General features: G+C 42.2%; 2 protein-coding genes and 1 long non-coding RNA gene across 4 annotated transcripts in view; 2 read left to right on the top strand and 1 right to left on the bottom strand.

The window, feature by feature from the left end:
* Positions 1–626: 626 nt before the first annotated feature.
* On the top strand, positions 627–1517 carry LOC138406600 (uncharacterized). Its single transcript, XR_011240002.1, has 2 exons — positions 627–1262; positions 1363–1517. It is a non-coding gene; the product is annotated as an uncharacterized lncRNA (long non-coding RNA).
* Positions 1518–9054: 7537 nt separating this feature from the next.
* Positions 9055–14671, top strand: LOC109644254 (L-amino-acid oxidase-like). The gene is made up of 8 exons (XM_020109604.2): positions 9055–9087; positions 9192–9235; positions 9965–10182; positions 10868–10980; positions 11467–11668; positions 12469–12537; positions 12893–13029; positions 13531–14671. Exons 2-8 carry the CDS (start codon positions 9205–9207, stop codon positions 14321–14323), a joined length of 1563 nt encoding a protein of 520 aa, XP_019965163.2. The 5' UTR covers positions 9055–9087; positions 9192–9204; the 3' UTR covers positions 14324–14671.
* A 3214-nt stretch (positions 14672–17885) lies between these two features.
* LOC109644253 (tripartite motif-containing protein 2-like) overlaps positions 17886–26899 on the bottom strand; it is an 11978-nt gene continuing 2964 nt past the window's right edge. The window contains exons 2-14 of one of the 2 annotated variants that reach the window (XM_069518871.1): positions 25753–25985; positions 25510–25658; positions 25183–25363; positions 24796–25055; positions 24586–24724; positions 24307–24501; positions 23500–23695; positions 23208–23311; positions 22924–23091; positions 22658–22826; positions 21688–21758; positions 21456–21596; positions 17886–21371 (exon numbers count right to left, since the gene is read on the bottom strand). In XM_069518871.1, coding sequence (XP_069374972.1) covers positions 21219–21371; positions 21456–21596; positions 21688–21758; positions 22658–22826; positions 22924–23091; positions 23208–23311; positions 23500–23695; positions 24307–24501; positions 24586–24724; positions 24796–25055; positions 25183–25363; positions 25510–25658; positions 25753–25851 — 2025 coding nt within the window. In that variant the 5' untranslated portion in view covers positions 25852–25985 and the 3' untranslated portion in view covers positions 17886–21218. The remainder of the gene's footprint in view (positions 21372–21455; positions 21597–21687; positions 21759–22657; positions 22827–22923; positions 23092–23207; positions 23312–23499; positions 23696–24306; positions 24502–24585; positions 24725–24795; positions 25056–25182; positions 25364–25509; positions 25659–25752; positions 25986–26899) is intronic. The other variant, XM_069518872.1, reaches the window with a different exon arrangement.

The raw sequence follows: 26899 nt of genomic DNA on the forward strand, positions 1-26899 counted from the left end.
ACGACTTCAAATGCTTGATCCAAATTTATCCAAAGGCTACAACAGACGAATCTGTTTACAAGTCACTGTAAAGTTAGACATTCTGACATGGTTCCATGTCGTTAGCACCATTTCTGAGGGACTGTAACCCAACCCTCAGTCTGTACAACAGCTTGCAGGCTGTTTTTGGAAATCAGTGAGGATTTAATGAGTTGGGTTTCCGTATCTACAGAGAACAAGGTCAATTGAGTCGACTCGTATAAGAAGGTAAGGATGTTCTCCTTCCCCTTCTTCTCTGTATTTGAGGAAGTCTGATCACGGAGCCTTACAGATTTTTGCCAGTTTCCAAAACCAGACAAGGATCCATCTGGTTTTGGGGATACATTGGCATAACAATTAGCTTAGATAATTGAGAACATGGTAAAGAATTGCATAAGAGCAAAATACACCATGACCACTTGTAGACGGTGAGTCTAAAGCATTTGAATGAATCAGGATCAAGCACTTCTAGTCGTCTGCTTCCTTAATGATCTTTTGCCACGTCCTACCATACACATGAAAACAGTCACACTGAGCTGGGAGACGACTCCTTTTGTAGACGTGACAACAGCAGTGAACGTCGGAAGGCTGCATGAAGAGACGCTGAGACATGGGGACAAAGATGTGGGATCGTCTCTATGCAAAGTCAAATGAGGGTTGAAGCAGAGAGAAGCTTCAGAGAGAAGCTACAGAATCTGTAGCAGAAGAAGAACTCTGCAGAGCTGGCTGACTGAGGTGAGTGTCAGATGTCAGATTGTTGGTTTTGCAAAGTTGCAAATGATGCATATCACAGAAAACGGTTTGCCTATGTTGAAGTGTGGGGTGGGAGGGGTGTGATGCAATCCCACCATCTGAAGGATGCAGTCAGGCAGAGCGGTTGAAAGTGGTAGTGGTGGTAGTAGAGGTAGTAAAAGTACATGGAGCCACTGGAGTATTTGAAGGAGAAACTAGTGAGGACCAGGATTATTGAAGACTTTCTACTTGTGTCTTCTTACAAGTTTTGGTTTGTGGACAGAGAAGACGTCATGTATGTGCCTGTTAGTTAGGGTCCATTTGTCTCCTGTATTGTCATGGAAGCCCCCACATTAAATTCTCTACTATATAAAGTATAGGTTAAACTCAGTCTTCATTGAAAGGACAGTGTGGAGACAGGCAGGGTGAGAAAGGGGATGCTGGCAATGGACCAGGCTGGATTTGAACCTCAGACCGCTGTGATGAGGATGTGTCCTCCAGCACTCCAACAGGTGAGCTACTGCCCCCTCCCCCCCCCAAACAAAATATGGTAAATGACCAGGAAAATGCAGAGAATATATCTAACTGTAGGTTTTGTTGAAATATTTGCAGAACACGCCACATGATGATGTGAGCCACAGTGTTTCCTGTGCCAAGAGAGAAACCAACAAAGTGTTCATGACGACTGAAGAAGACGCTTTGATTTTGAAAACTTGTACTGAATCACTGAACATTTGACCCTTTGTGAAATAAAATAGTTTTTTTTTTATGACTTGGTTTTTACATTTTCATTTTTGCATCTTCCAAGTTGAATCAAACTGTTAAAGAACCTGATCCTTGAGACTAGAACTTAAAGCTGTGGCTGATCCCAGAGTTCATTACACAAACTATTGAGTTGAATCCTAAAAGTTTATGTTTTTTCAGTCCATTACTGGAACTCATTTTTGGCCTGGAGATAGGTATATATATACATATATATATATATGTATATATATACTCTGTCAACACTAACAGGACTTCGTGATGTCGTTGATCTGCAGTTTGAATCTGTGTTCCTGACATTTTGCATCGACAAGGACACGCCCCTTTGACCTTTGACCGCTGAAGTCTTCGGTTAGTCTGAGTCCAACTGAACATTTGAGCCAATTAAAAATACTTGTAGTGGTGTGTTCTTGATCAGATGATTAAGAGACAAAAGGTTTTAGTGACGTCCGTCCAGAAACTGTGCTCCTGTAACGTTCAGAAAACCAAACATTTGAGTTGCCAGGTCACGGCGACCTCTGACCACAATTCAGATCGTTCCTGAGTCCAACTTTAAATAAATTCTCTTCAGGTGTTCTTGAGACATCCTGTTCACAAAAACATGATGGACGACCTGAAAACAAAGTCCCTCCAGCCACTGGGGGACGTCTATATACACAATAAATATATATGTATATGTTCATTCTGTCAAACAAAGTGTTGGTTTTATTACACACAGCCGTGTATGTCAACCTGACGACACAGCAGCTTCTGTACGTTCGATCAATATTTGGTGATTTATAATCCAACATTAAATCTGATCTCAGCTGATTTATTCTTGTTGCATTAAAACAAATGTGAAGTGGTTTGTTTGATCAGGAGAAATCAGGAACACGTGTTTCTATCTTCACAAAGTGTTTCGAACATTTCTGGAGTTTGCAGAACAGTGAAACATCTGTGGCTTCAGGGACCGAAGGTAAAGCTGAACGTCTCCACTGTCTCTCTCTAACGAAGCTGACGGATCACTGCAGGCCTGACGGTGGAGGTCAGTCTCAGCTGTCAATCATATCAAATAACTCATCCAATCCAAACTGATCAGACACTCTCATTAAACAGCTTGGTCCCATCTGCTGACACGTATACTGCAGCCAGCCACCAGGGGGCGAGAGAGACGGTTTAGCTTCACTGTAAGGAGCCGTCATGTCGTCCATCTTTATTTTCAGTCTTCAAAATGTCTCTCTGCACACGTCCCTCGATGTCGCCCTGTTGGAAGTGGGTGAAACGAGTCGAGATGAATGTGGAACAAGTCGCGCTCGTTTGTCGTCTCCAGATGTTGACGTGTGTCCAACATGATTTGTCAAGTCTTGCTTCAGCTGTCACTCAATGAGTCTGGGAAAAAATGTCTGTGGGTTTAAATCACACGAGTTGATCGAGGTGTGTCACCTCTGTGGTTTCAAACTGCCGAAGCTTCAGATGGAAGAGCAGGACAGAGAAAACATCCAGGTCTCTATCTCATGTGTTCAGTTATTAGCCGGCTCAGTGTCTTCACTACACGTTTGTTTAAATTATTTTAGTCTTTGTAACTGTGTCTTTTGTTTCCACATTTTACAGGACTTTTCTTGAGTTGAATTTCAAAATGTTCGTCCTCGTTTCTCTGAAGAAGTGACGATGAAAAGTACAAGAACAGGTTTGGACTGAATCAGTAACTTTCATGAGACACATGAGTTGACATGAAATCATCCAACTGTCTGTCCTGTCCTGTTCCTGAGAAACGATTTGTCCTTTTCACCTGAAAGTCGTTAATTCACCTCCTCTCTGGTTGGCCAATCAGACGAGAGGACAGATTCTGTATAAAAGACACGATGACTCCTCCTCAGGTCAAAGAGAAGTGTCTCTTCTGACCGTTACTGACGACTTTAAAGGAACAGTGATCGTCTTTATCTCTCTGTCTGTGTGTCTCTCTCTCTCTCTCTCTGTCTGTGTGTGTCTCTCTGTCCATCTCTCTGTCTCTCTCTCTCTCTCTGTCTGTGTGTCTCTCTGTCCATCTCTCTGTCTCTCTCTCTCTCTCTGTCTGTGTGTGTCTCTCTGTCCATCTCTCTGTCTCTCTCTCTGTCTGTGTGTCTCTCTCTGTCTGTCTCTCTGTCTGTCTGTGTCTCTCTATCTCTGTCTCTGTCTGTCTGTCTGTCTGTGTATCTCTCTCTGTCTGTCTGTGTCTCTCTATCTCTGTCTGTCTGTCTCTCTCTCTGTCTGTCTGTCTGTCTGTGTGTCTCTTTGTCTCTCTCGGTCTGTCTGTCTGTCTGTGTGTCTCTCTGTCCATCTCTCTGTCTCTCTCTCTCTCTCTGTCTGTGTGTCTCTCTCTGTCTGTGTGTGTCTCTCTGTCCATCTCTCTGTCTCTCTCTCTGTCTGTCTCTCTGTCTGTCTCTCTGTCCATCTCTCTGTCTCTCTCTCTGTCTGTCTGTCTGTCTGTCTGTCTGTGTATCTCTCTCTGTCTGTCTGTGTCTCTCTATCTCTGTCTGTCTGTCTGTCTCTCTCTCTGTCTGTCTGTCTGTCTGTGTGTCTCTTTGTCTCTCTCGGTCTGTCTGTGTGTCTCTCTGTCTCTCTCTCTCTGTGTGTCTCTTTGTCTCTCTCTGTGTGTCTCTCTCTCTCTGTGTGTCTCTCTGTCTCTCTCGGTCTGTCTGTCTCTCTCTCTCTGTGTCTCTCTGTGTGTCTCTCTGTCTCTCTCGGTCTGTCTGTCTCTCTCTCTCTGTCAACATTAAAAACGGCAGCAGGTTTGAAATGCGTCCTGTTGTGTTACATCTTTTTAGTTAAATAATACTTAAATATATGAGTAAATTATTAATATGAGATATTTGTACTGTATTAATATTCCACACTGATAATGTTTGTGTTGTAAATATATTTCCACACCTGCATCATTGACTCAACGAGTTTGATTCAAACGAGTAAAGACTTTATTCACCGTCGTCTGTGGACGAACCACAACTTTAGTTTCTTAGAGTTCAGTCAGGTGATAAATGAGTCAAAGCATCAGTCACAAGTGTTTTATACATCATACGTGTATTTATACATCATACATGTATTTTCTCTGGGCTAATTCTGGATTAGCTAAATATGTTGCTACAACAGGTGTATGATGAAATGCTATGGACAGCGTCCATGTTAAGTCTAATCACAACGTTTCCGATAACAGAAAGCGACACTGGAGGAAGTTCTCCTCATCGTTTCAAGAACTGACGTCGTGTTCCACTTATATAACATGTTACACTGACGCACGTCGTTCATTCACTGACGCACGTTTGTTTTGTTGCTTCATGCTTTGTATGGAGCTGAGTTACAGAGCTTTTATTTTGAAAAGTTATTTCTTCATACATTACAAATTATATATAAACCACACGTGAACAGAAATATAGAAACTTTCATCTGATGAAAAAACATCGACCATCAAATATTCTATTGTTTTAAGATATATAATCTCTGGAGCAACAACACAGGACCCGTACTATTTAATATAAAATAATGTCATATGATATAATAATAATAACAATATAATAATATAATTGAATATAATATATCATAATATAATATAATATATAATAATATAATGTAATATGATATAATAATTATATAATATGATATATAATCATATAATCATATAATTGTACTATAATGTGATATCATATAATAATTATATAATATGATATATAATCATATAATATATAATTGTACTATAATGTGATATCATATAATAATTATATAATATGATATATAATCATATAATATATAATTGTACTATAATGTGATATCATATAATAATTATATAATATGATATATAATCATATAATTGTGCTATAATGTAATATGATATAATAATTATATAATATGATATATATATAATGTAATGTAATATGATATAATTGTACTATAACTATAATATAATTCAACATTAGCAACACACACGTGGATGAAGTCCTCGTCCTCACTGGGGGTTCTGTCTGCCCCCTGGTGGTCGTCCTGCTCGCTGCAGGAACAGCAGCAGCAGCACCAGACTGCCGGGCAGACTCAGCCACCCGTTGGTTGTGGTTATTAAACAGTGGAGAGTGGAGCTCTCTGTGTGTGTGTAGATCAGCACACTGCAAACCAGACCGCCTGCAAACCTCACAAACAACACCCCCATTATGATGAGGATGCTGCGGAGCGCCCTCTGCTTGGATCGGTGAATTCTCAACCTGTTCCCGCCCACCTCCCCGGGCCGTGGACGAATCAGAACGTAGAGAACGGAGAGGCTGCAGAACAGCATGGTGATTAAAAAGACGATCATCTGAGCAGCACTGAGGATCAGCAGAGAACTCACTGAGCTGCTCTGCACCAGGAGGATGAAACCATGCCCTGCACAACCCTGCAGCCAGATGTAAGCAGTGCAGATGTTCCTGAGGTGGACCCCACCCCCTCGCCTCAGTCTCAGGTAGGTGATTGGGTGAACCACAGCCAGGTAGCGCTCCACACAGCTCAGGATGGGAAACAGCATCCTCGCAGACCAGAGGTACGTCTCAACGTGGTACCCCACCCACTTTAGATCCACCAGCACAAAGCTGGCACAAATGCTGAAGATGTTCCCGAAGGCCCCGATCAGCTCCGTGACGGCCATGTTGTAGGTGAGGAAGTCACAGTGACTCATGGTGGCGGCTGAAGAGCGTCGCTGGGTCGACCTCTGGAAACCCAGATACAGGACGAAGACGGACAGGGGGAGGAGGAGGACGATGCTGGTGAAGCAGAAGGAAACGTACAAGGAGTCGACGCATAAAGAAAAGTTAGAGGAGGAGGTCTGTGGAAGATCGTGATGAGGCGAGGACGAGTGGTCGACCGACATTTTCAAACAGCGGAGGTCTGAAGAGAAGAAGAACAGACGAGAGACAGAGAGGAAGCAATTCATGACATAGACATTTACTGGAGTCAACCGTCGACACATTTTCACACGTGACCGGTCTCATGACATGTTTGTGAAGCAGCAGAACATTGTCCGACTCGGGAACATGTGAGGAGCATGTCAGGAACACGTCAGGAACACGTCAGGAGCATGTCAGGAACACGTCAGGAACACGTCAGGAGCATGTCAGGAACACGTCAGGAACACGTCAGGAGCATGTCAGGAACACGTCAGGAACACGTCAGGAACATGTCAGGAACACGTCAGGAGCATAACATGATAACATGTCTACAGACGTTGTGTGCGACAGCAGTAAACAGAAGCGACTTCACTGATATTTGTTCAGGTTTTTTAAGATGAAATTATCTTCAAAATGTAATGTATTGTATGTTATGGAATATAAAGTGTGAGCGAATGAGACCATGAAAATCCAAACAACGGAGAACAGCAGATAAAGACGTGAACTCAAATAACTGGAAGCTCTGATGCAACAAATTCTAAGAATCCAACATGAAGCAACAGATTTCGTGATCTTCATCACGTTGTGAATTACATCTTGTGTGTTTTATCTCATAGGTTGTGCAGCATTTTATCATAAAGACTTTTATCCTTTATGTGTACTTCATAAACTTGTTGACTTTGCAATTAAGGCATTTAATTATCAAAACCACCTCCTGAATATAGATTTCAAAACAATTTAATATATTTAAATATGTAGATGATATAAACTGACATGTTAAGTATCTTTGTCTTTGATAAGAATATAAAAATAGTTCTGACCTCGACAAACGTGTTGGTTCCTGTTGGTGACGACCTGCAGTGCAGCGGTCCTCATGTACATCAGGAGTTTCTGTGTGGACGTGTAGTTGGAGGCCGGACTGTGAAAAACATTCATCATTCACTGTCAGTCGGAAAAAACACAGGATTTACATGAGTCGTGTTTAAATACATAAGTTCCTCATTAACACAAAGCAGCTCATAATAATCTTTCAGTGTTTACGAAGCTGTGCAAATGTACTGCAAAGCTCAGGTGGAGCTACTGCATAGATATATATATATATATATCTACTATACTGTACGTGTGTCAGAACAGAAGTATAAGTGTGTCCTTACAATTACATGAATAAAGTCGTAATATTATAATCGTGAAGTCGTAAAGTCTGAGAACAATTCAATTTCCTTTCATTTTTTAATCTGAATGGATCAAAGTGTTGTGGCGCTGACGAGCTCAAAGATTCTATGTTTTCTTATTTTCAATCCTAAGTATAGTTTTATACTTTATGATGACTTCTTTGTCATAAAATGATGACTTCAATTCAAACTTTCCTCTTCAGAATAAGATTTAGTGACGAGGAGATTCTTTCTGTTTCAGCAGATAAATGAAAAGATGGAAGTTAAAGACACTGAACATGAAACTGTTGAAATCTTCTGATTCCTTTTGACTTTATTCATGAAACACTAACGATGTCCCTCTCATTGAGTTTGACTCTATTCCCAAGATTTCTACTTCTTTTGGATGTTTTTATCTCATTCACAACTTTTCCACCTGATTCTCGACTTTTCAATGTTGCGATATGAGAAAACGAGTTAAGTCAGTTTGCTGCACACGAACCACAGTGTTGTTACTTCACCTTCAGATTCATGAGTGTGTATTTGTTGATAGTAAGTATTTGCATGGCATCCCTCGAACAACCCCCCCACACACACAAACACACACACAAACACACACACACACAAACACACAAACACACACACACCACACACCTACTTACTAACTCTACACTTGTCCCTCAGGGTGTTGGCTCTGCAACTGTGAGGGTTTCCTGGAAGACTGGGATTTCAACTCTGATCTCACTCTTGCACAGGTTGTCTGTATTCTTCACGTGTAGAGTTTTCATGACCGGAGTGAGATGATCTGCTGAGTCTGACTCATTAGTTGAATCTTAGATGAAGTTGGATGAGGCGTCCAGTTCTTATAAAACCCAGGATGCACTCTGGCAGCAGCCTGGACCTGGGAATGGTTCAGGCTCATGAGGCTGTAAATCCTGCATGAGCTCCAAACTCTGTGGATCTTTAGCTTCTGACTTCTTACAAACACCGTGTGTCTGACACTTCCTCCGACTCGTCACTTCAGTCTGAAGCTGAACTTCAGCTGTGAACGTTCCTCAGACCAGAAGAGGAGTTCTGGGTCTGGATCAAACTGAACCTGGTTCTGTTGGTTCACAGTGAAAACACTTTGTTGAAGCAATCACAGGAAGTAGAGACACATTAAACCATAGAAGAAGAAGAGGAAGCCGCTGAAGTCTTCACCTCCGAAGATAAAATGTTTGAACCACGAGGACGTTCATTTGTACAAACAGACAAACTTCACACAACCAGAGTATTTGTAATCATGACCCTCATGAAATAAAGGAACTCTACAATAAATCAACAGGTTCAATGTTCTGACTATTTCACAATGAGACGGATCATCGGGGCGTAAAGATATCACATGTCTGTCCATTGCTTCATTCTGTCGTCCTGTTCCTGAGAAACGATTTGTCATTTTCATCTGAAAGTCGTTAATTCACCTCCTCTCTGGTTGGCCAATCAGACGAGAGGACAGATTCTGTATAAAAGACACGATGACTCCTCCTCAGGTCAAACACTCACAATCTGAGTTTGTTCAACAGGTAAGAAAGAGAAGTGTTTATCTGTGTGTGTGTGTGTGTGTGTGTGTGTCTGTGTGGGCGTGTGTGTGTCAATCAATGGGATTAAATGTTTTTTCCTCTTCCAGCTTCCAGACCAAGATGGATCGTCGTGTGCTGAACTGTACAATTTGTGAGTATTTTCTTTTATTTGGATAAAGTTTGAAACCTGTGAGGTGTCAGACGTCTCCTCTGACGAGTGTTCGCTGTTTGCTTCAACCTTTCAACGGTCTGAGGGAATGAACGTGGTGACATTACCTCTGTAAAGACATACATCACATACTGCCTGACAGAGGTGGACTAAGCTCTCCTGCCTACATGGAACTCCATCATTTGAAATAAAACACACTGATTATTATCATTACACTTAAATAATTCAATCTATCATTTGTTCAATATTATTACACCGGGATACAGTCGGGTTTCTGCTGAAATGAGCAACTGTCACTTTATGTGGAAGAAACCTTTAAACCTTATTTAATTATTATTTTTATTATTTGGTCTGAATGTTTGAATATAAGTAGACCAAACTATTTACTGTCTCCTGAAACTGAAAAATGGTGATGAACCATGTTGCCAGTCTGCGATTGTGTCTGTGAAGGTTTCTATCAAAGTCAGCTTTATTGTCAATTTCTTCACATATACCAGACAAACAAAGGAATGGAATTTACATTCCTAACTATCCCACGGTGAAGACAAGACATTTTCCACACTACAGTAAAAGTAAAGTGCACAGGCACAACAAATAAAGACAGACATATCCTAACACTAAAGTAGATGAATGATATCTACAAATGATATCAAAGAGGATGCAAATCCTTTGATATGAGTTTTCCTTCCATTCACTCTTTGTCGTCTCCAGATGTTGTGCTGCTGTTCACAATGTACCACAGTCAGACTGCTGCTCTCAGCGTGGAGCAGCATCTGGCTGATTGTCTGGAGGACGCAGACTACGATCAGCTGCTGCAGACAGCGCAGGATGGCCTCCCCCGCATACACACACCGCATCATGTTGCGATTGTTGGAGCTGGCATGGCTGGACTGACGGCGGCAAAGCTGCTGCAGGACGCAGGACACAAGGTACGAGCAGCAGGTCGAGCATTTAATGCTGCTGACATTTTTTTGTTGACCACTAGGGGCAGAGAAACACTGAAACAATCCGGAACATACCAGCTGATCAAGGTTCGCCACCTGCTGGTTCTGTGCTGCAACATGTTGTGTGTTCCATGTGATATTTTGAGGAGTGGACCACTGAACCGTATCTGAGATGGAAGAAGCTTCGTCTGTCTTTCCTCATAATCTATAGTTGTGGACGACATCACTTCTGTTTGAGTTTCTTTACACTGGATGTTTTACACCTGATTTTACTGATCACTTCTAATCTACACTTATAACCTTTGTGTTTCATATAATCCAGAGTTTAAAGCCCTTTGTTCTTCTAACAGTATATTTTTGACAGAAAATACCGTTTTAGATATCTTATATATTTCTTAAAGTTTTCTTAATTCATTTCACATAACGAAGTGCCTTGAATTACGATGGTTTGTCATTGTGTATATACTGAGGTATGTGGATGCGGTAGCAAAGGGGAGCCAGTGTGGCCGACTGAGTGACGGCAGGGGGGATGGGATGTTGTCGGGTGTCCTTTTTGGTTTGTGTGTGTAAATTGTGAAATTCAATAAAAAGAACTTAAAAAATAAAATACCACTTTGATTATAAAATCAGAATATGATGTCTAACCTCGTAATGTACCTGTTTGAACAAGGTGACCATATTAGAGGCTAGTGGTCGTGTGGGAGGACGAGTGGAGACCCACAGGAATGAAACGGAGGGCTGGTACGTTGAGAAGGGAGCGATGAGGATCCCGAGTTCTCACAGGTGAGTAGAAATTGTTTTCCGTGCTATCTTTAGTTAGCTAATGTTCTTTCTTAGGCAGCATGGATGTGTAGAAAAAACAAAGTGTCTCAAAGTGTTGAGCTCTGACTCCTCCCACTGACCTGAAACACCACTGAACACTGGATATTACCCATGATCCCCTGCTTCCTGCACCAGAAGAGCTGCTGCTGTAACAAATGCATCAAACTGTTCAGAGTTCTTCATGTTTTAAAGTTTGCTGCTGAACATTGGAGATAAACTCTGGTTGTTGAGAACTTCTCAGTGTGTTGAACTGATCACAGATCAGCTTCACTCTTCAACTGTCTGGAGCTGATTGTGACAGTTGAAGCGATCTTGTTACCTGCTCTCAGCTAAATGTGATTAAGTGATGTATAGATATATAGATAAATAAAAGTCTTGTAACCTTCTCAGCTTAAATTTTTGCAAACTTTCCACAGTCACAAGCTACGTGACCTTGTGTCTCAACAGAATCCTCCACTGGTTTGTGAAGTCACTCGAACTCAAGCTAAATAAGTTCATAATGACTAACCCCAACACCTATTACCTGGTCAATGAGATAAAGAAATGGACGAAAGAAGTGAATGAACACCCGGACATCCTGGGGTATAACCTGGAGGAACAAGAGAAAGGGAAGTCGGCCGACGAGCTGCTACAAAAAGCTCTGCAGAAGGTGTGGAAGCATGAGGACGGATCACGTGGTCTTTAATATACAGTAAAAGCCAAAAGCATGAGATGAAAGATTGTCTTATATATGTATTCATCCATTTTGCCTTAACTGATTCATTCCTCTCAGTCTTAGTCATATGGACAGTTCCATCAGTGACTACGTTTACATAGACAACTATTCCGACTGTTGACCTTATTCTGAGTAAAACGTTTGATTAGACTATGATGGTTTTATAAGTTTATATATAAATATTTAGTTACAGAACGTAGTTTCATTCTGAGTCATGTCAACATTACGTCTTATTACTGGACGTTGTACTATGATTAATATGTATACATCCACATAATAAGGTCAGAACATGTTTCAATTTGATTATTGCTTATTCCAACTTTGACCTTATTGGTTTAACGTCATCAGAAAACACGTCACACACATTTAAAAATGGTTTGGGCCCAGATTTGCCTCAAGCTGCCCACATTTGTTTCGGGACATTCGGGCCACATTTGCTATTTCACGAGTGAGTCACATCCATTTTGTCTTGGCCACAACAAGGTCAGAAATGTTGCATCATGGCCAGAAGTGGCCCACATCTGTATGCTAATTGCTAATTGGTCAGCGTCTTAGTCCGGCTGATATCAAAATACTTGTATCCATGTAAACTCAGTCACTGAGACCTTGAGCTGTTATATATTGATTTATTTCTATATATAAACATTTAATTAAACATTTAAAACATTTATATCAAGTACACTTGAATAAAAAACACATTTTGTGAGTTGAGTGTACATTTGATCTTTTTGCAGGTGAAAGACGAAGTGATGACAAATGGCTGTTATCAGGCTCTTATGAAGTTCGACCACTACTCTGTGAAGGTAAAGTACAACGTGATTTCATGTCAGATTTCAATACTTATTGGTGGGTGGCTACTCTGACACGCCTCCTAAACAAAGCCATGTAAAGCGAGAGCGAGGCCGACATTTCCTTCGTGAGCTGGAATCGGTCGACCAATCACAAAGAGAGCCCCAGCTGACCAATCAGAGGGTGAGGGTTAAAGAGACAGGAACCAAAAACTAAGTGTTGGAGACAGGGGCTGAAAAGAGGAGCTGCAGCGATGGACGGTCTGAGGACAGTTTCCTGAAGACATTTTACAGTCATAACACTCAGAACATGTCTCCTTTAAGATTAATGTTTCATTGGAGTGACTGAACGTTTGTGTCCTTTTCACAGGATTATCTCAAAAGAGAAGGTGATCTGAGCAACGAAGCAGTGAGGATGATCGGAGACTTGCTCAACGAAGACAGCCTCATGCACACGGCTCTGACTGAGATGATCTACGACACCAACGACATCAGCGACCACACCGAGTAAGACTTACCGACATGAATATGTGTCTGAATTGAAGGGTCTCATAGAAAGGAGCAAGATCTGATTAAAAGTCAAGGTCACTTTGACTTTACAAAACAAGGTCTCCTGAATGAAACAACTCAGAAACTCCTTGAGACCATTTTAACATTAACTTACATATGATTTAATACAATCAGTGCATTCAGTGTCTTTGAATGTGGTAAAATTGTTCACTTCGACTCACAGATTCAATTTCAGGGGTCAAAGGTCTTGGTGACGTCATATTATTGTGAATGCAATTTATCAAATTCACTGTTTTTCTTTCTTTAGATCCTGAGTATAAATAGTTTTGTGATTTCTATGTTTATTCAATTTAGTTGGATCAGAAATATGCAAAGACGAGATGCTCAGGCTCAAATAAATAACAGTGTTGACTTTTCACACTTTCTGTTCAAGAGCAAGGAAATAATTTATTCATTTATATGCTCAATTAAATGAGAAAATGTCTTTTTGCTTTGAAGCTACACTGAAATAACAGGCGGGATGGACCTTCTCCCCAAAGCTTTACATGAGAGGCTTGATGCCCCTGCTCTCCTGAACTCAACGGTGAAGCAAATCCATCAGACACAGACAGGCGTCGTCCTTGTGTACCAGAAAGACCAAGAATCCCCTTTGAAAACCCTTGAGGCAGACGTTGTCCTGGTGACCACCACAACCAAAGCAGCCCTTTACATGGACTTTAATCCACCTCTCCCCATTAAAAAGATGGAGGCCCTGAGGATGGTCCACTATGATAGCGCTACAAAAGTCTTCCTCACCTTCAGTGAGAAGTTCTGGGAGAGGGAGGGCATCAAAGGAGGGAAGAGCATCACTGACAGGCCCTCTCGTTTTATCTACTACCCCAGCCAAAGTTTCTCAAACCAGAAGATCGGCGTCCTCCTGGCTTCCTACACCTGGTCTGACAACTCGCTTCTCTTCCTGGGAGCGAGTGACGAAGACCTGAAAGAGCTGGTTCTGAAAGATTTAGCTGCGATCCACGGCGAGGACATTAGAGGTCTCTGCACAGGGGTGGTGGTGAAGAAGTGGAGCTTGGATCCCTACAGCCTGGGCGCCTTCGCTCTCTTCACACCCTTCCAACATCTGCAGTACTCTAAGGAGCTCTTTAAGAGTGAAGGCAGGGTGCACTTTGCCGGGGAACACACAGGCTTCCCTCACGCCTGGATCGAGACGTCTATGAAAACTGCAATCAGAGCTACGATCAACATCAGCAAGGAGGTGCGCAATGGCTCCGCCCAAAAACGAGACGAGTTCTGAGCCGTTCAATCAGAAAAGAGCAGAGTCATCACAAATCTAAAACAATTCAAATTTCTTCTTCATGGTTTTAGGTAAATCTTTTTCATTTTTAATCACTGAATTTTTACATTTTTTAATTTTAATGCAGATGTTTGTCATTTGAGCTTGATAAGTTCCTTGTTCAGTTTTTTTTTTTTTGCTTTCATTAATTCTGGACAGTAATAGTTGGTTGTCTCAGGTACAACAGGACAGACTGTATTTTGAGGTTGTATACAGTTTAATTCTGGTACAGGGGCTACAAAGATACATTTTGCCTGTCATATTCTATAAACACAATTAAAATGTGAATAAATGACGTCTGTAATCTGATTGATTTGAGTGTGTTATTAAATTCTATAATTGAATCCCGGGCCTGTGCCCTTGAGCTCGTACACAGTTGGTTAGCGAATGAACGCTGTGATGAAAAGTTTTATGGTAAATGTGCCAAACTGTTTGAATATTACTGATCAGCAACTGGCTGTTATCTAATTGTAGCTACATGAATCCTTCTTAATGGGGCTGTAATTGGTCCCCACCCACATTTCCTGGCCCTGGACGAATCAGAATCCGGAGGACAAGAGAAGTGACAACTAGGGACAAGGCCAACAGGTGCAGGTGTATTGGACAGAGGGAAGGTCAGGGAGGTACATCGCTGGTGTCCGGTGTGGAGGACAAGTCGAGGCAGCAAAGGGCTGACGGAGGAAGAGGAGTTGACCGACGTATTGGCTGATGTGGTGTTGCCTCTGTGGAGAAGAGGACCATGACAGCAGCAACACAAGTTGTCATTTGGCTTTAGTTTGATAATTAAGTGGATATTCAGCCATTTCTCTTGGTTTGTTCTCGAGTAATGTGATGTCAACATCCTCCATGTTCCACTCATTCAAACTCAGAGGATGCCAAGCTGCACTCAAGTATCAACCGTCACCGTGACGTCGCCCGTTGGTTTGTGAGCCGCCGATTTGAAGCATCAGTTTAACTTTTATTCCAGCGCCATCTTGGATTCGTTAACCATAAGTAACCATATTTGGAGAAGGGGGGTGGAGCCCCAATGGTGGAAAGTTAATAAATAAGACCTGCTCATCTATCAAGATGTAAACAAGTATAATATTGTTGTTTATTTACTGTATATAAATATAAATATATGATACTATGATGATATCACCTAAACTTATCATTTTGAGTTTGACAAACCTATTTTGTTTTGGTTGATTGTATCAGTACATTAAACGTAAATGTAATTCTGCAAAAAGTGAATTTATGTTTTTTATTTCTCAGTATAATTGTGGTAGAAAAGTTGTCGTCAAAGAGTCGTGCACCCAATGATTCATTTTTTATTGTTGATCCATCCACAGATTTTCACAGTATTTGTCAAAAGCAGTAGAAAATGGTCATCACAACTTTGAAAAGCACAAAATCAGAACAGTCCAAATTCAATAGTATTTTGTAGTATTACTTTACTTTGTTTATACTTACTTTAACTCACATGTGATCAGTTACAAAGCGTTATGTGTTGGCTCTATCAGGATATTTAAAGAGAGACACAACTATTAAATATATTTCTTGAGCTTTCAACTAAATTATATGACTGTTATTTCAAACAAGTTAAATGTAAACAACATGGAAACCAACCACTTAAAACCCCTGAGCAATCGCCTAGCAACCGCTTCAAATACCCTGGCAGCCACATAGAACACCACAACAACTACATAGTACAATTGAAAGGGCCCTAAAACATTCAGAAACACCAGCTCTAAATAACTATCTGCCAATTGAGAGTATAGGCAGATAAAACAACTGCTTAAAAGTAAAAGTAAAAGTAAAACACCAGTCAAACCTAAACGTATCTATTCTACTTCTGTGCTCTGTCGACCACATGCTAACTTTCCTGCCCTGTGCAGAAACAGCAGAGGCAGAACCAGACTGCTGGGCAGAGTCAACCAGATTCCACAATTCAGCAACACACATAAATCTCTACGTAGTAAGATCAAATTTGTTAAACTGGACGACAGGAAAAATCCAACAAATCTGGACAATAGTACTCCGAATATAGCCATGATGATGCGGAGAGCCCTCTGCTTTGATTGGTCAACCCCATCCCTGCCTCCACCCACCTCCCCTGGCCTGGGCCGAATCAGAACACGTAGAACAGAAAGATTGCAGAATAACGCCAGATTTACGGAAAAGCCCAAGATGCAGAGAAACCAGACGGTTGGAACACTATGGCAACAAAAAGCTCTTACAACAATCCACACTGAGCACAGCAGCCAAACACAACCAACGCAAATTTTTCCGATCTTGGTTTCCTTCAGGTGCAAGTAGGTGATGGGATGAACAATAGCCAGGTAGTGCTCCAGACAGGCAAGGCAGTGAAATAAACTCTGTCCAGGGAAGAAAAAGCAGAATACTGAAGTCCCCAACCTCAGCATCTTCCTAAAGTCTGTGGAGATTCCATAACTGTAGGAGACTAATCCGAAGAGACCAACAAGCTCCATCGCAACCATGTGGTAGGTTAAGAGGTCCGATTGACTTGTTGATCTTCCTCCCTTAACGGAGCGCTGACACCACCATTGCTGGACCCCCGTGTAGAGAACCAGGATGTAGAGAGGGAGGAGCAGGAGGATGTTGGCGGAGGTGAAGCATATGAACATGACAGTGCCTGTTTCGGCAAATTGACAATTAACGTAGAGAGGATAAAGGGAGGAGTTGGAGGAGGAGATGGGAGCAGGGCCAAAGGTGACGTTGAGAGAAGAGGAGTCGACAGTCATGGCCTGTGAAGGAAGACAAGAAAAAGAGGATGTGAAGTGGAGGTGTGCAGAAGACGAAAGCTTACTTATGGATATGTTTACACAATTAAAATTGAGAAAAATACAGAAACAACATCAAGTAAAATTAGCTTCTGCTGATGAAGTGTTCCCACAACACTGTCCTGTTTCTGTTGGAATCGTAAAATGAGCTTTGACACTGGGATTCACTGCCGACCTGTGAAGGGTGTGCCCCCCCTCTTTCTCAATGTCGTGACGTGGTGTAGATAATAGTCCTCTTCTAAGGACACAATGACAAAGTACATCAAGTATTCCAACGGTGAAAGTTTGAAATTCCTGACATAGACGCAATTTCATGGACCTCTCAGAGTCAACATCTGCAATCACACAAGAACTCAACGCAAACACGACTCAGTCTTTCCGAAATAAGACCGAGTTTTTCAAAGACTATATTTATACTAGTAGAAGTAGTTGTAATTTATTAAATAACCGCAAACCTGCTGAATCGAATTTCCTTGTGTTTAATTTCCTTTTCCTGCGTCACAGCAGACTGTCGGACACAGGTGTCCTGTCCAGACACCCGATGATGATTTATGTGGTTCTCGTGTACGTGTGTAAAATAAACAGGACTTTGCCTTTTTTGCATGTTGGAAAACCAGTAATGATCATGTGATTGGCCCTGGTCTTCTTCACTCATTCCCATTTGAATGTGGCAGGTGGGGGTGGGGGGTGCGGCTTGTCAACACATAAACAATCACACATCAAACATCCATAAACCTCAATGATTGGCTCCCGTTAAGGAAGTGATGCTTTATTTCCGTGTTGAATATTGTGAATATTGAAGAGATGGTTGATAACAGTGAACAGACATGATAGATAGTAAATACACAGAGAGGAAGAGCAGGCAAAGTGAAGCTGTAAGAAACTGAATGCTGCTTTCAGAGCTGTTCTCTGAAACATTACAGATCCATTTGAGGAAAAAAGTGTTCAGTGTTGTTCATGTCATGGTCCAAACCAACAATGAAGCATCTAAGTCACACTAAAACACTTGTAATGATGAACATAGCATGTCTGGTTGGTTTTGTTTCTTGAACATTTTCTAAATGGTGAAACGTTCCCTCAAATGGACGAGTAATCTGTGAATTAGCAACTTATTTTTTATTTTAGATCCGGATTACTGAAGGCAATCTTATAAACAACATTCATATATTTCGAAGGCTGAATATTCAGCGGAACCCAGATGACCAGAAACTCAAAAGTCTGTTGCGCAAAAAAAGACTTTGTGCCTTTAAATAAAGTTATTCAATGTAATGACAATAGTTAATTATGCACTTGTCACTGTTAAGACATTTTGTTATAAGTTAGCTGAGATACTAATGACGAGCCTTGTTAGCATTCAGCATTGCACGTTAGCTTGTATCTAGTTGCACACTTTCTTAGAAAATGAACCTCCTGACCTCATCAGCACTAACAGCTCTGTGTGTTTTTAACTTTGGTTCCTCCGCGGGATGACAACTTCCTTTTGACCAAAACTAGGATTAAAACTTTTAACACTGATTCGTCCTCAAAGAACAACAACAAAAAGGAGCAAAGTCCAACAATCATATATGATTCAACACAACAGATCAAATATGTATAAAAGCAAAGAATATAATGGGCACTTAAGAACTTCAATGCACGTGGTGAAACACAATCCGATGGTAAAATAGAAAGATTAAAATACCTAATAAGATGAACAATGAACAAATTAATAAAATGCATTTGATCTTTTGTGAACAAAGAGTATTCACATTATTGATTATTCTTATTCCTGCTTCAATAAAGACGTCATACTGTAAACAACTGACCACAAGTTGTTCCTCTACCACGAGCATCTGTTCGTTCAACACAGACATTCTTCACTTTTCACTTTTTCAGTATTTTCAGTGTTGACCGTTAAACTGTCCAGCTGTGAGTTCACGTCAGTTACTTAAATGCTTTTCTTGTAGATTCAATAATTATCATAAATGCTTTGTACTATTATGATGCAGCACTTTTCCAAACGTAACGAGTCTTGATGATTTGCAATCGTCCTTTACTGGAGTTAACATTACTGTAAATCTGCTGAGGTGAGGGTGAACTGTTTGTAAAATGGGAGCTACTAGTTAAATCGGGTATGTTTGATATCGACAATCACATAGAGGCATGCTTCTAGAACACTGAGGGACTTTTTTTTTTTGGTAGATGACGGACCATGTGGAATTGTACAAGCAGGCAACAGCACAATTCTCAATGCATTCTAGAATCATTGGTGGGGGTGGAATGAATCTAAACATTCCATATTTCTCTCTTCCCCTGCGAACAGAAACCAGTGTGTAAAACTGTTGCTTGTTCCAAATATGCAGATTACTTTGAACATTTTACATGAAATTATTAAATGTTTTCTCACAAATATATAGGATAGATTTATGATTTTTTTTTCTTTCTTCCTTGCGACAGATTTCTCAGGAAAAATATAACACTCAAAGCAAGCAAAGATAGACAATGGTGCTTGTCAATCATCCCATTCAAACAATCAAAGTCAAGCAATCATTTCTAATTACGAATCTATTGCCCACGACTTGTAAAGAATATTAGCATATGGCAAAAAAGAAACATTCCATTTTCAGACAATCCTAATGTACAAACAAGGGACAGCAGGTTAAAAGTGGCCCATGTCTTAGTCGTCTCGTGATTTCTTCATGACTCTGAAAACATCGTGACTCTATAATACAGTCAAAGGAAATACGGCTGGGTGCCCTTTGACCATTCCCTTGTTTCATATTTACAGATTTAACCTGGAAACTTCACAGAACAACTATGATCCACTTCTGAAGAAACAGTTTCAAACTCCATACGTGTTGCACGCACTGACAAGCTCCATGGCCACATCCACACGAATACAGAAATAATCTCTGTTCACCTGAAAACGCACATCACATGACAGTTCACGTTCACTGGTCATGTGATGTAAACAGGAAGTAGATCGTCTACTCTGCTGTTGGTTGCTTAGTTACAGAAACTCCTCTGAAGGAGGAACAGTGATGGTGAAAGTCAGAGCAGGGATTTCTTTTCTTGGAACGACAACGAGGTGGAACTGTTACTGACAGGAAGTGTTAGCATGGTTTATTTTCACCACTGGTAGTCGAGTCATGTGACTGATAAGAACCAATCAGGAAGAGAACGTAGGGGGGCCTTGGTTGATTAAAGTCTCAGTTTCTAACACAAGAGTTTTCAAACTAAATCGAGACCAGCAGCATTTACAAACTTCTACGTTTTAGCCTCTCGAAGACTCCTGAGTAGCGTGGACGCCAGACTTAGCCAGAGCAACAGTGTGAAACTAAAACGTAGTCGTGTGGATGTCGCCTTAGTTGGTATGTTGTCAAATTAGCCTCCAAATGTTAGAGTTGATGTCTCTGTACAAATGATGGAGCTGAAATATATGACATGGAAAACCAAACCAAGACATGGACCCCTTTTAGTTCACTGGCCATCATTTTACCTTGTAGATACAATACAAGAAAGTGGAACAATAGAAAACTGTTGTTCATCCTTCCTGTTCTCTACGAATCCTTCGGTCATTCATGCCTCTGATGCGATTGCGATCCCTTTATCCATCATTAAGGTTTCCAAAGATGTTTTTATCGTCCCCTCTTGCTGTCTTTATTTTTGACGTCATTAATCCATCGTTGCATCACAGTTTATTCTCCTTACGCCTTGCATCCCTCATGCATCCCATTCAGTGATGGATGTCACATTTGCATAAGGCAGAACATTTTTATCTTACTGTCTGCCACTTCATACTCTTTAGACTTTTAAAGGGTGTAGTTCAAAGATCAGCGTTGGTGCCTCCGGTCCCTGCAATCCACATCTCCATTTTTCTGATCACTTCATCAAAAGGAATCAATACTTGCTTTTATTTTCATTATTATTCCTCCTCCTTTGTTTCTCCTGGCTTCTACCCATCCCTCCTTCCATCGTTACATTCAACAAAAGAGGTTCATGCAATAATTCCTGGAGTTTGACATCGTGGATCTGATCTCTCCTCCCCACAACTGCTCCTCCCGACCATCTCTCCTGCCTTCACCTCTCTGTCATCATTGTAGGTAGCGGTAGACTTTGAAGCAGTGGTTGCCAGAGTCGGCCACTACCACATGTCCGTCTGAGGTCAGAGCCAGACCTTGGGGTCCATACAGAGGGTCCGCCGATGTGTTGATGTAGGAGAGGAAGGAACCGCTGCCGTCAAACACCTAGAAATGTTGGAACAGATCGAGGAAATGATTACAATAGTTCTCATCCTTAAATGTTGTTAAAAATGCACAGCTCTGTTGTACCTGTATCCTGCTGTTGCCCCAGTCAGCTACAATGATGTTCCCATTAACATCCACAGCGACGCCGGTGGGAGCGTTGAACTGGCCGTTCCCTTCACCGTTTGAGCCAAATTTCAACACCAGCTCTCCCTCGGGGGTGAAAACCTGACGAGTCAGAGAAAGACAAGAACCATCAGAATCTATGTTTATGTGTCCTGATGAAGCAAAACAAAAGTCTGCAACGTTTAGTCAGTACCTTGACAGAGTGGTTGTGGAAGTCGGTCACAATGATTTCATTGTTCTTGTTCACTGCTGCAAAGTGTGGACCTTCAGGAAAGGAGAAGAGAAACAGCAGATCGTCTTTCAGCAATTCCACTTCAGTTACTTTCATCACTTCAACAGATACTTAGCTGCATTTCCACTGTTAGCACCTGAAGTGATTTTAACTAACACTTCAGCTGCTGTAAGAGCTCACACACACTGCCACCTTTACTGCTCTGTTTACACTTCACCTGCTTTCAGGCGACGCTTGAGTTTACACTTAAAGGTCCAGTGTGTAAGATTTAGGTGAAAGTATCTATTGGCAGAAATTTAACATAGAATCATTCGCACTAGTTCGTTTTATCTAAATTGTAGGAATTGTAGTTTTCTTTACCCCAGAGAAGGCCCTTTATATTTAAATACTTTATATTCAAATACTTTATATTTAAACGGAGGGGACCCTCTCTACGGAGGCCGCCATGTTGTTTACATTAGTCCAGACTGAACAAACTAAAACCTTTTGAGTTTTTATGACGACTGAAGCTGCCACAGGTTCTTCATGTTTGGAAGGAGAGGGGGAGGGGAGGGGTGTTCAGCTGCAACCTGACACTGCAACACTAGATATCACTGAATTCTACACATTCTACAACCTTTAAGCTACATCCATACTATGACATTTTTATTTTAAAACTAAAGCAATCTATCTAAACATGAGTGTTTTCACTCCCTATCAGTTATTATCCATGTCCAGACTCACAGGTTTTCTACCCTGCAGTTGGTTGCTTAGTTACAGAAAATACCACGAACGAAGAAAACGATGGTCTAAAAGTAAGAGCAGTGACTGTTAGCAAGAAATGTTCAAGTGACAGTAATTTGTGTGATTCACATTTATAAGAAAAAGTACAAAACATGCAAGTGTTCTTCTTGTGGTGTTTTTTATTCATCTATCCGTGAACAAGCTCTACCTGCGAACTGCTTGTCACCATTGCCTCGACTCCCAAACTTGGTGATGAGCTTGCCCGTCAGCTGAAAGATGAAGACAGTGCACGCCTTGTTGTCAACCACGATGACGTGACCATTCTGGTCCACAGACACACCCTTTGGCCCCATAAGTCTGCCCGAGCCAAGCTTCGCCTGGTGGAAAGCAAACAGAACCAGTGAGGACGAGGAATCATTCAACCAGTTCATAGTTCTACACTGATACTTATTACCCTGTCTTCTACACACATACCTTGAACTTGCCCTCGGAGGAAAAGATGCTGACCCACTTGTTGTCATAGTCGGCAATAATAATGTCACCACTGGGGTGCACGGCCACGCCTGTAGGGCGCTGCAGTTGCCCTGGTGACCGTCCTCGCACCCCAAAACGAGTCTTGAATTCCCCCTCGTTGGAGAAAATCTGGAGTTGGGACACACTTGTGAGGACCCTCATAGACAGAATGCCTTAACCTAGACTGACCCCTCAGACTGACCCCTCAGTGAGAAGATGTGAACCCTGGACAAATTGTATTTTACCTGGACACACTGATTGTTGCTGTCGGCGATCAGTATCCTGCCGTTGGACGAGGCAGCCACTCCTTGAAGGTTGGTGAACTCTCCCTTGTTCCTCCCCTTTGTTCCTGAAGAAAAGAAGAAATGAAACTGATGTGGAGAAATACTTGTGGTCAAACTTCTGACCCTGACATCTAGTTTAGAAGGTCCACTGGTCACATGGTTCAGTTTTAGGTTTGACATTTGTGTTAAACCACTACAGGATATTTTCTCATGTACAAGTGCTCAGATTATTTAGTCCAGATGATTGTCTCACCAATCCTGAAGATGAGGTCATCCTCAATGGGGTTCTGAGTTTTACGTCTTGGGGTGCCCAGGGCACTGCTTGCCCTTTTAGAGCCCTTCTTCTTCTGCCCGGGGGATTTCCCTCTTCTCTTGGTCCCATCAGAGGAGCCTGTAGATGGGGTGGCGTTGGCTGCTGAGCTGGTTGCTGTGGTGGTGGAGGGAGACACCTGAAGCGACAGCAACAGTTGGAAAAGATAAGTGTTCATTTCAGGGGATTAATCAATCTTCTTGCAACAGGCGGAGCAGGAGAACAATGGAAATTGACAACATGTGAAAATGTTGAGTATTGCCTTCCCCAGGTTTCAAATGAGGTGAGTAAATGTTAGCACACTGGCAAAAGGTTTGACTAGGGAATCTTCTTGGTTATGAAACTGTGTAGTAGCAGTAGCAGTGTCACAACAGAATCATCAGGCTTCATGGGAAAGTAGGCTTCAATCAAAATGTTTGTAGAACTGCATCACAAAACTCCTACCCCCATTCTTTTCCAACATTTGAGTTTAGGGGCATGTTATTGCTGCAGAATTCATTTTGTTGCTTTTCTGAAACTGACAAATCGGACAGTGACACCAGCTTCATTCAGTGTCACCAGACAAATATCACTTTGTGCGGACACGTCCTGCCCCGATGGTTGGATGACACATCTGAGGAGCGTGTTTGTTTTGAGCAAACCTTGGACAGTAGCCATACATCATCACAGCTGAGGATGACATGATTCTGGTGCTTAGTCACGTTGGACACGTGGACAGTAGATGAGTTTATATAAAGATTTAAGGTTTACACCATCCACCTCGACGTCGACCTCCAGGGTCCTGCTGACGGTCAGTTTGAAGGGACTTCCCTTGATGTGCTGGTCGTACAGACGAAGTGCAAGCGAGAAGTTGCCCTCCTTCGGCACCGTGTACACAAACTCATAAGTGCCATTCTTGTGGTCCATAATTTCCCCGTCCACTATGCTGCCATCTGGGGTGAAAACCTGGAACAACACATGCGTACGTGTTTAGGGGTCTCGTGGGTGTGTCCACAGATGTTTTGTTTGACTGTGGGATGTAAAATGAACCTCAGCTGACAGGATCGCATTGCCACTCTTGCAGGCTCCCCCTGACTTATCTCTGGTTACAATGGTAACAGAGGCAGGATGTCCCACAATGCACTGCTCCAGGCCAGCACCCATTGCCTCGCTCTGGCTTGCAACCGCACTAGGAAGAAGAGGGAGATTCATTAGAAAGAGACAACGATGTTGTAATGCATTTTTTTGCTTCAGTCTCACCTGGTCGTGACGATTGTCCCCAGGTTGTGTATGGACTTCCTCAGCACGTCGGTCTCCATCACCAGATCCAACTGGTCGTTCTCCTCTGGCTGACATGGCATCCCCAGACCGGCCAGCCCCGCCAGTCTCTCCCCGAGCTCCCGCTCTGCCTGCAGGTTCGCCACACATGCCTCCCCAGCCAGAGCCTCCTCCGTCTGGGTACAGATAGCACTAATGTCCCCCTCTCCCCGAACCAGGTTGTCAACCTGTGCCTGGAGGACCTGGCCACAGAGACGGTATAAATTTAGTAAAGTTTCGCAGTGACAGGAGAAGTTGCACTGCTGTGTCAGCCACAATTTAGTTTTTAACCCCCTTGACATGTTTGACACTTGCTGGACATGTTTGCACCTTCTGTTTGAGTCCATATGTGACCTCCAGCTCCATGAGCAGAACACTCTTCCGGACGTCCAGCTGCTTGTGCAGGTCCTCGAAGCTGGACTGGATGTCCTCTTCAATGGAAGCCCTCTGATTGGTCAGCTGCTGGAGGATCTCCTTAACAAAGGACAGGGCGTCTGAAATCTGAGGGAGTCTGGAAGAAGACATGCAGAGGGAAGTGGGAGTTTCAAGGTGAGGACAAAGCAGTGTTGAAGGTTCTTTCAGCATTGGTCATTTATTGTTAATCATCTGTTCACCACAGCAGATACGTGTGCCCAGTATCAATATCTATAGAATCACCTGTTCTGGACGAACCCCAGCTTCTCCTGCAGACTGAGACGATGCTGCTCCAGGGCCTCACAGAGCGGCACCCTGGGGTGCTCCTCATGGTCCGACACGCAGTCATCACACAGCGCACACTCACAGGCCGAACAGTACAGATCAGCCACCTGGAGAGTGAAATAACACAAAGACACACACACAGTCGCCGATGGTGTTCTCACACACTGATCATCTTTATATACAGTGGCTGTATATACATACGTTCCCTGCGTGTTGTGGGCAGGCGTTTTTTCCGGGCGGAGCCTCCAGGACGGTGCACTCCTCACTGCTGCTTTCTGGCGAGTGTTGGTGAGCCTCCATCTGCGAGGGCTGAACCTCTGAACACGCCCCTTATTCCACTCTGTGGCCAGGGGGAGGTGCCAGACGTTCGGACACAAGGCCGTTTATCGTCAGTTCGTGTTGTGGACTTCTTGACTCTTTATTCCATCGTGAAGCTGAAACGGACGTTCAGATAAAGACATCTGAAGAAACATTACATCTTTTCACTGTTTTAGTGCAAAATCATCGACTTCTCGACTTCTGTCAAATACGCTTTAAGTTGTTGATGTCTTCGCTGCTGAAAGGCGGAGCTACGATTTCAGACACGCCTCTTATTGGAGCCTGTGGTCAGTGACTTCATCACAACCTTATTGGGTTTTTACATCCATCAGGAAATCCTCAAAGTGTCCATTTAAAGGCTCCCTCTGCTTCCACGTGTTCCTCGAGTCTCTCGAAACCAAAACAAAGAGCAGAATCGCAGCGTGTGAGCGAACCCTAACCCTATCAAAAAACAAGTCGTTCAATAACAGTTTGTTTTTCGTAGTTTGGATTTTTTGCGCAGATCAAAAATAGGAAAAGAAAAAACGGGTCCCGCCTCAACTTGATTTTAATATTTAGATATTTAGAGTATCAGCGGGGATGAGTCATCCAGTGCCGGTAACACACCGTCAGAAAAGTTATGCAAAATTAAACAATCTCTGGGTCCTGTAGGAACACAGACACCTAAACTAATGAAGAATTAAATACTTATTTATTTGCAACCAACAAGAAAAGAGACATAATCTACATTTTATCTACATAACCGATCATTCCTCATGTGGCGTAAAGGACGTCATGAAAACGTGGTGATGAAACGTCAGAGCTGCAGGAAGCGGCTGTAACATTGTCAGTAAATTACTTCCTGTATAGATCTGCTGATCGCCTTGTTGGTAAAATGTCAGGAAGCAGCAGATGGTTTGTGCTGCCGTTTCCCTGACGACACATTTGAAGTTCCAAAAAAGTTCAGGTCAAAAGAAAGTTTTAGATTTTAAGAAAGAAAAGTTAAATTCTCAGCTACACATTCTGATGCTGCTGATCTGGTTGTGCTAAT

The sequence above is a fragment of the Paralichthys olivaceus genome, chromosome 22, assembly GCF_024713975.1.
Source record: "Paralichthys olivaceus isolate ysfri-2021 chromosome 22, ASM2471397v2, whole genome shotgun sequence".
Lineage (NCBI taxonomy): Eukaryota > Metazoa > Chordata > Actinopteri > Pleuronectiformes > Paralichthyidae > Paralichthys > Paralichthys olivaceus.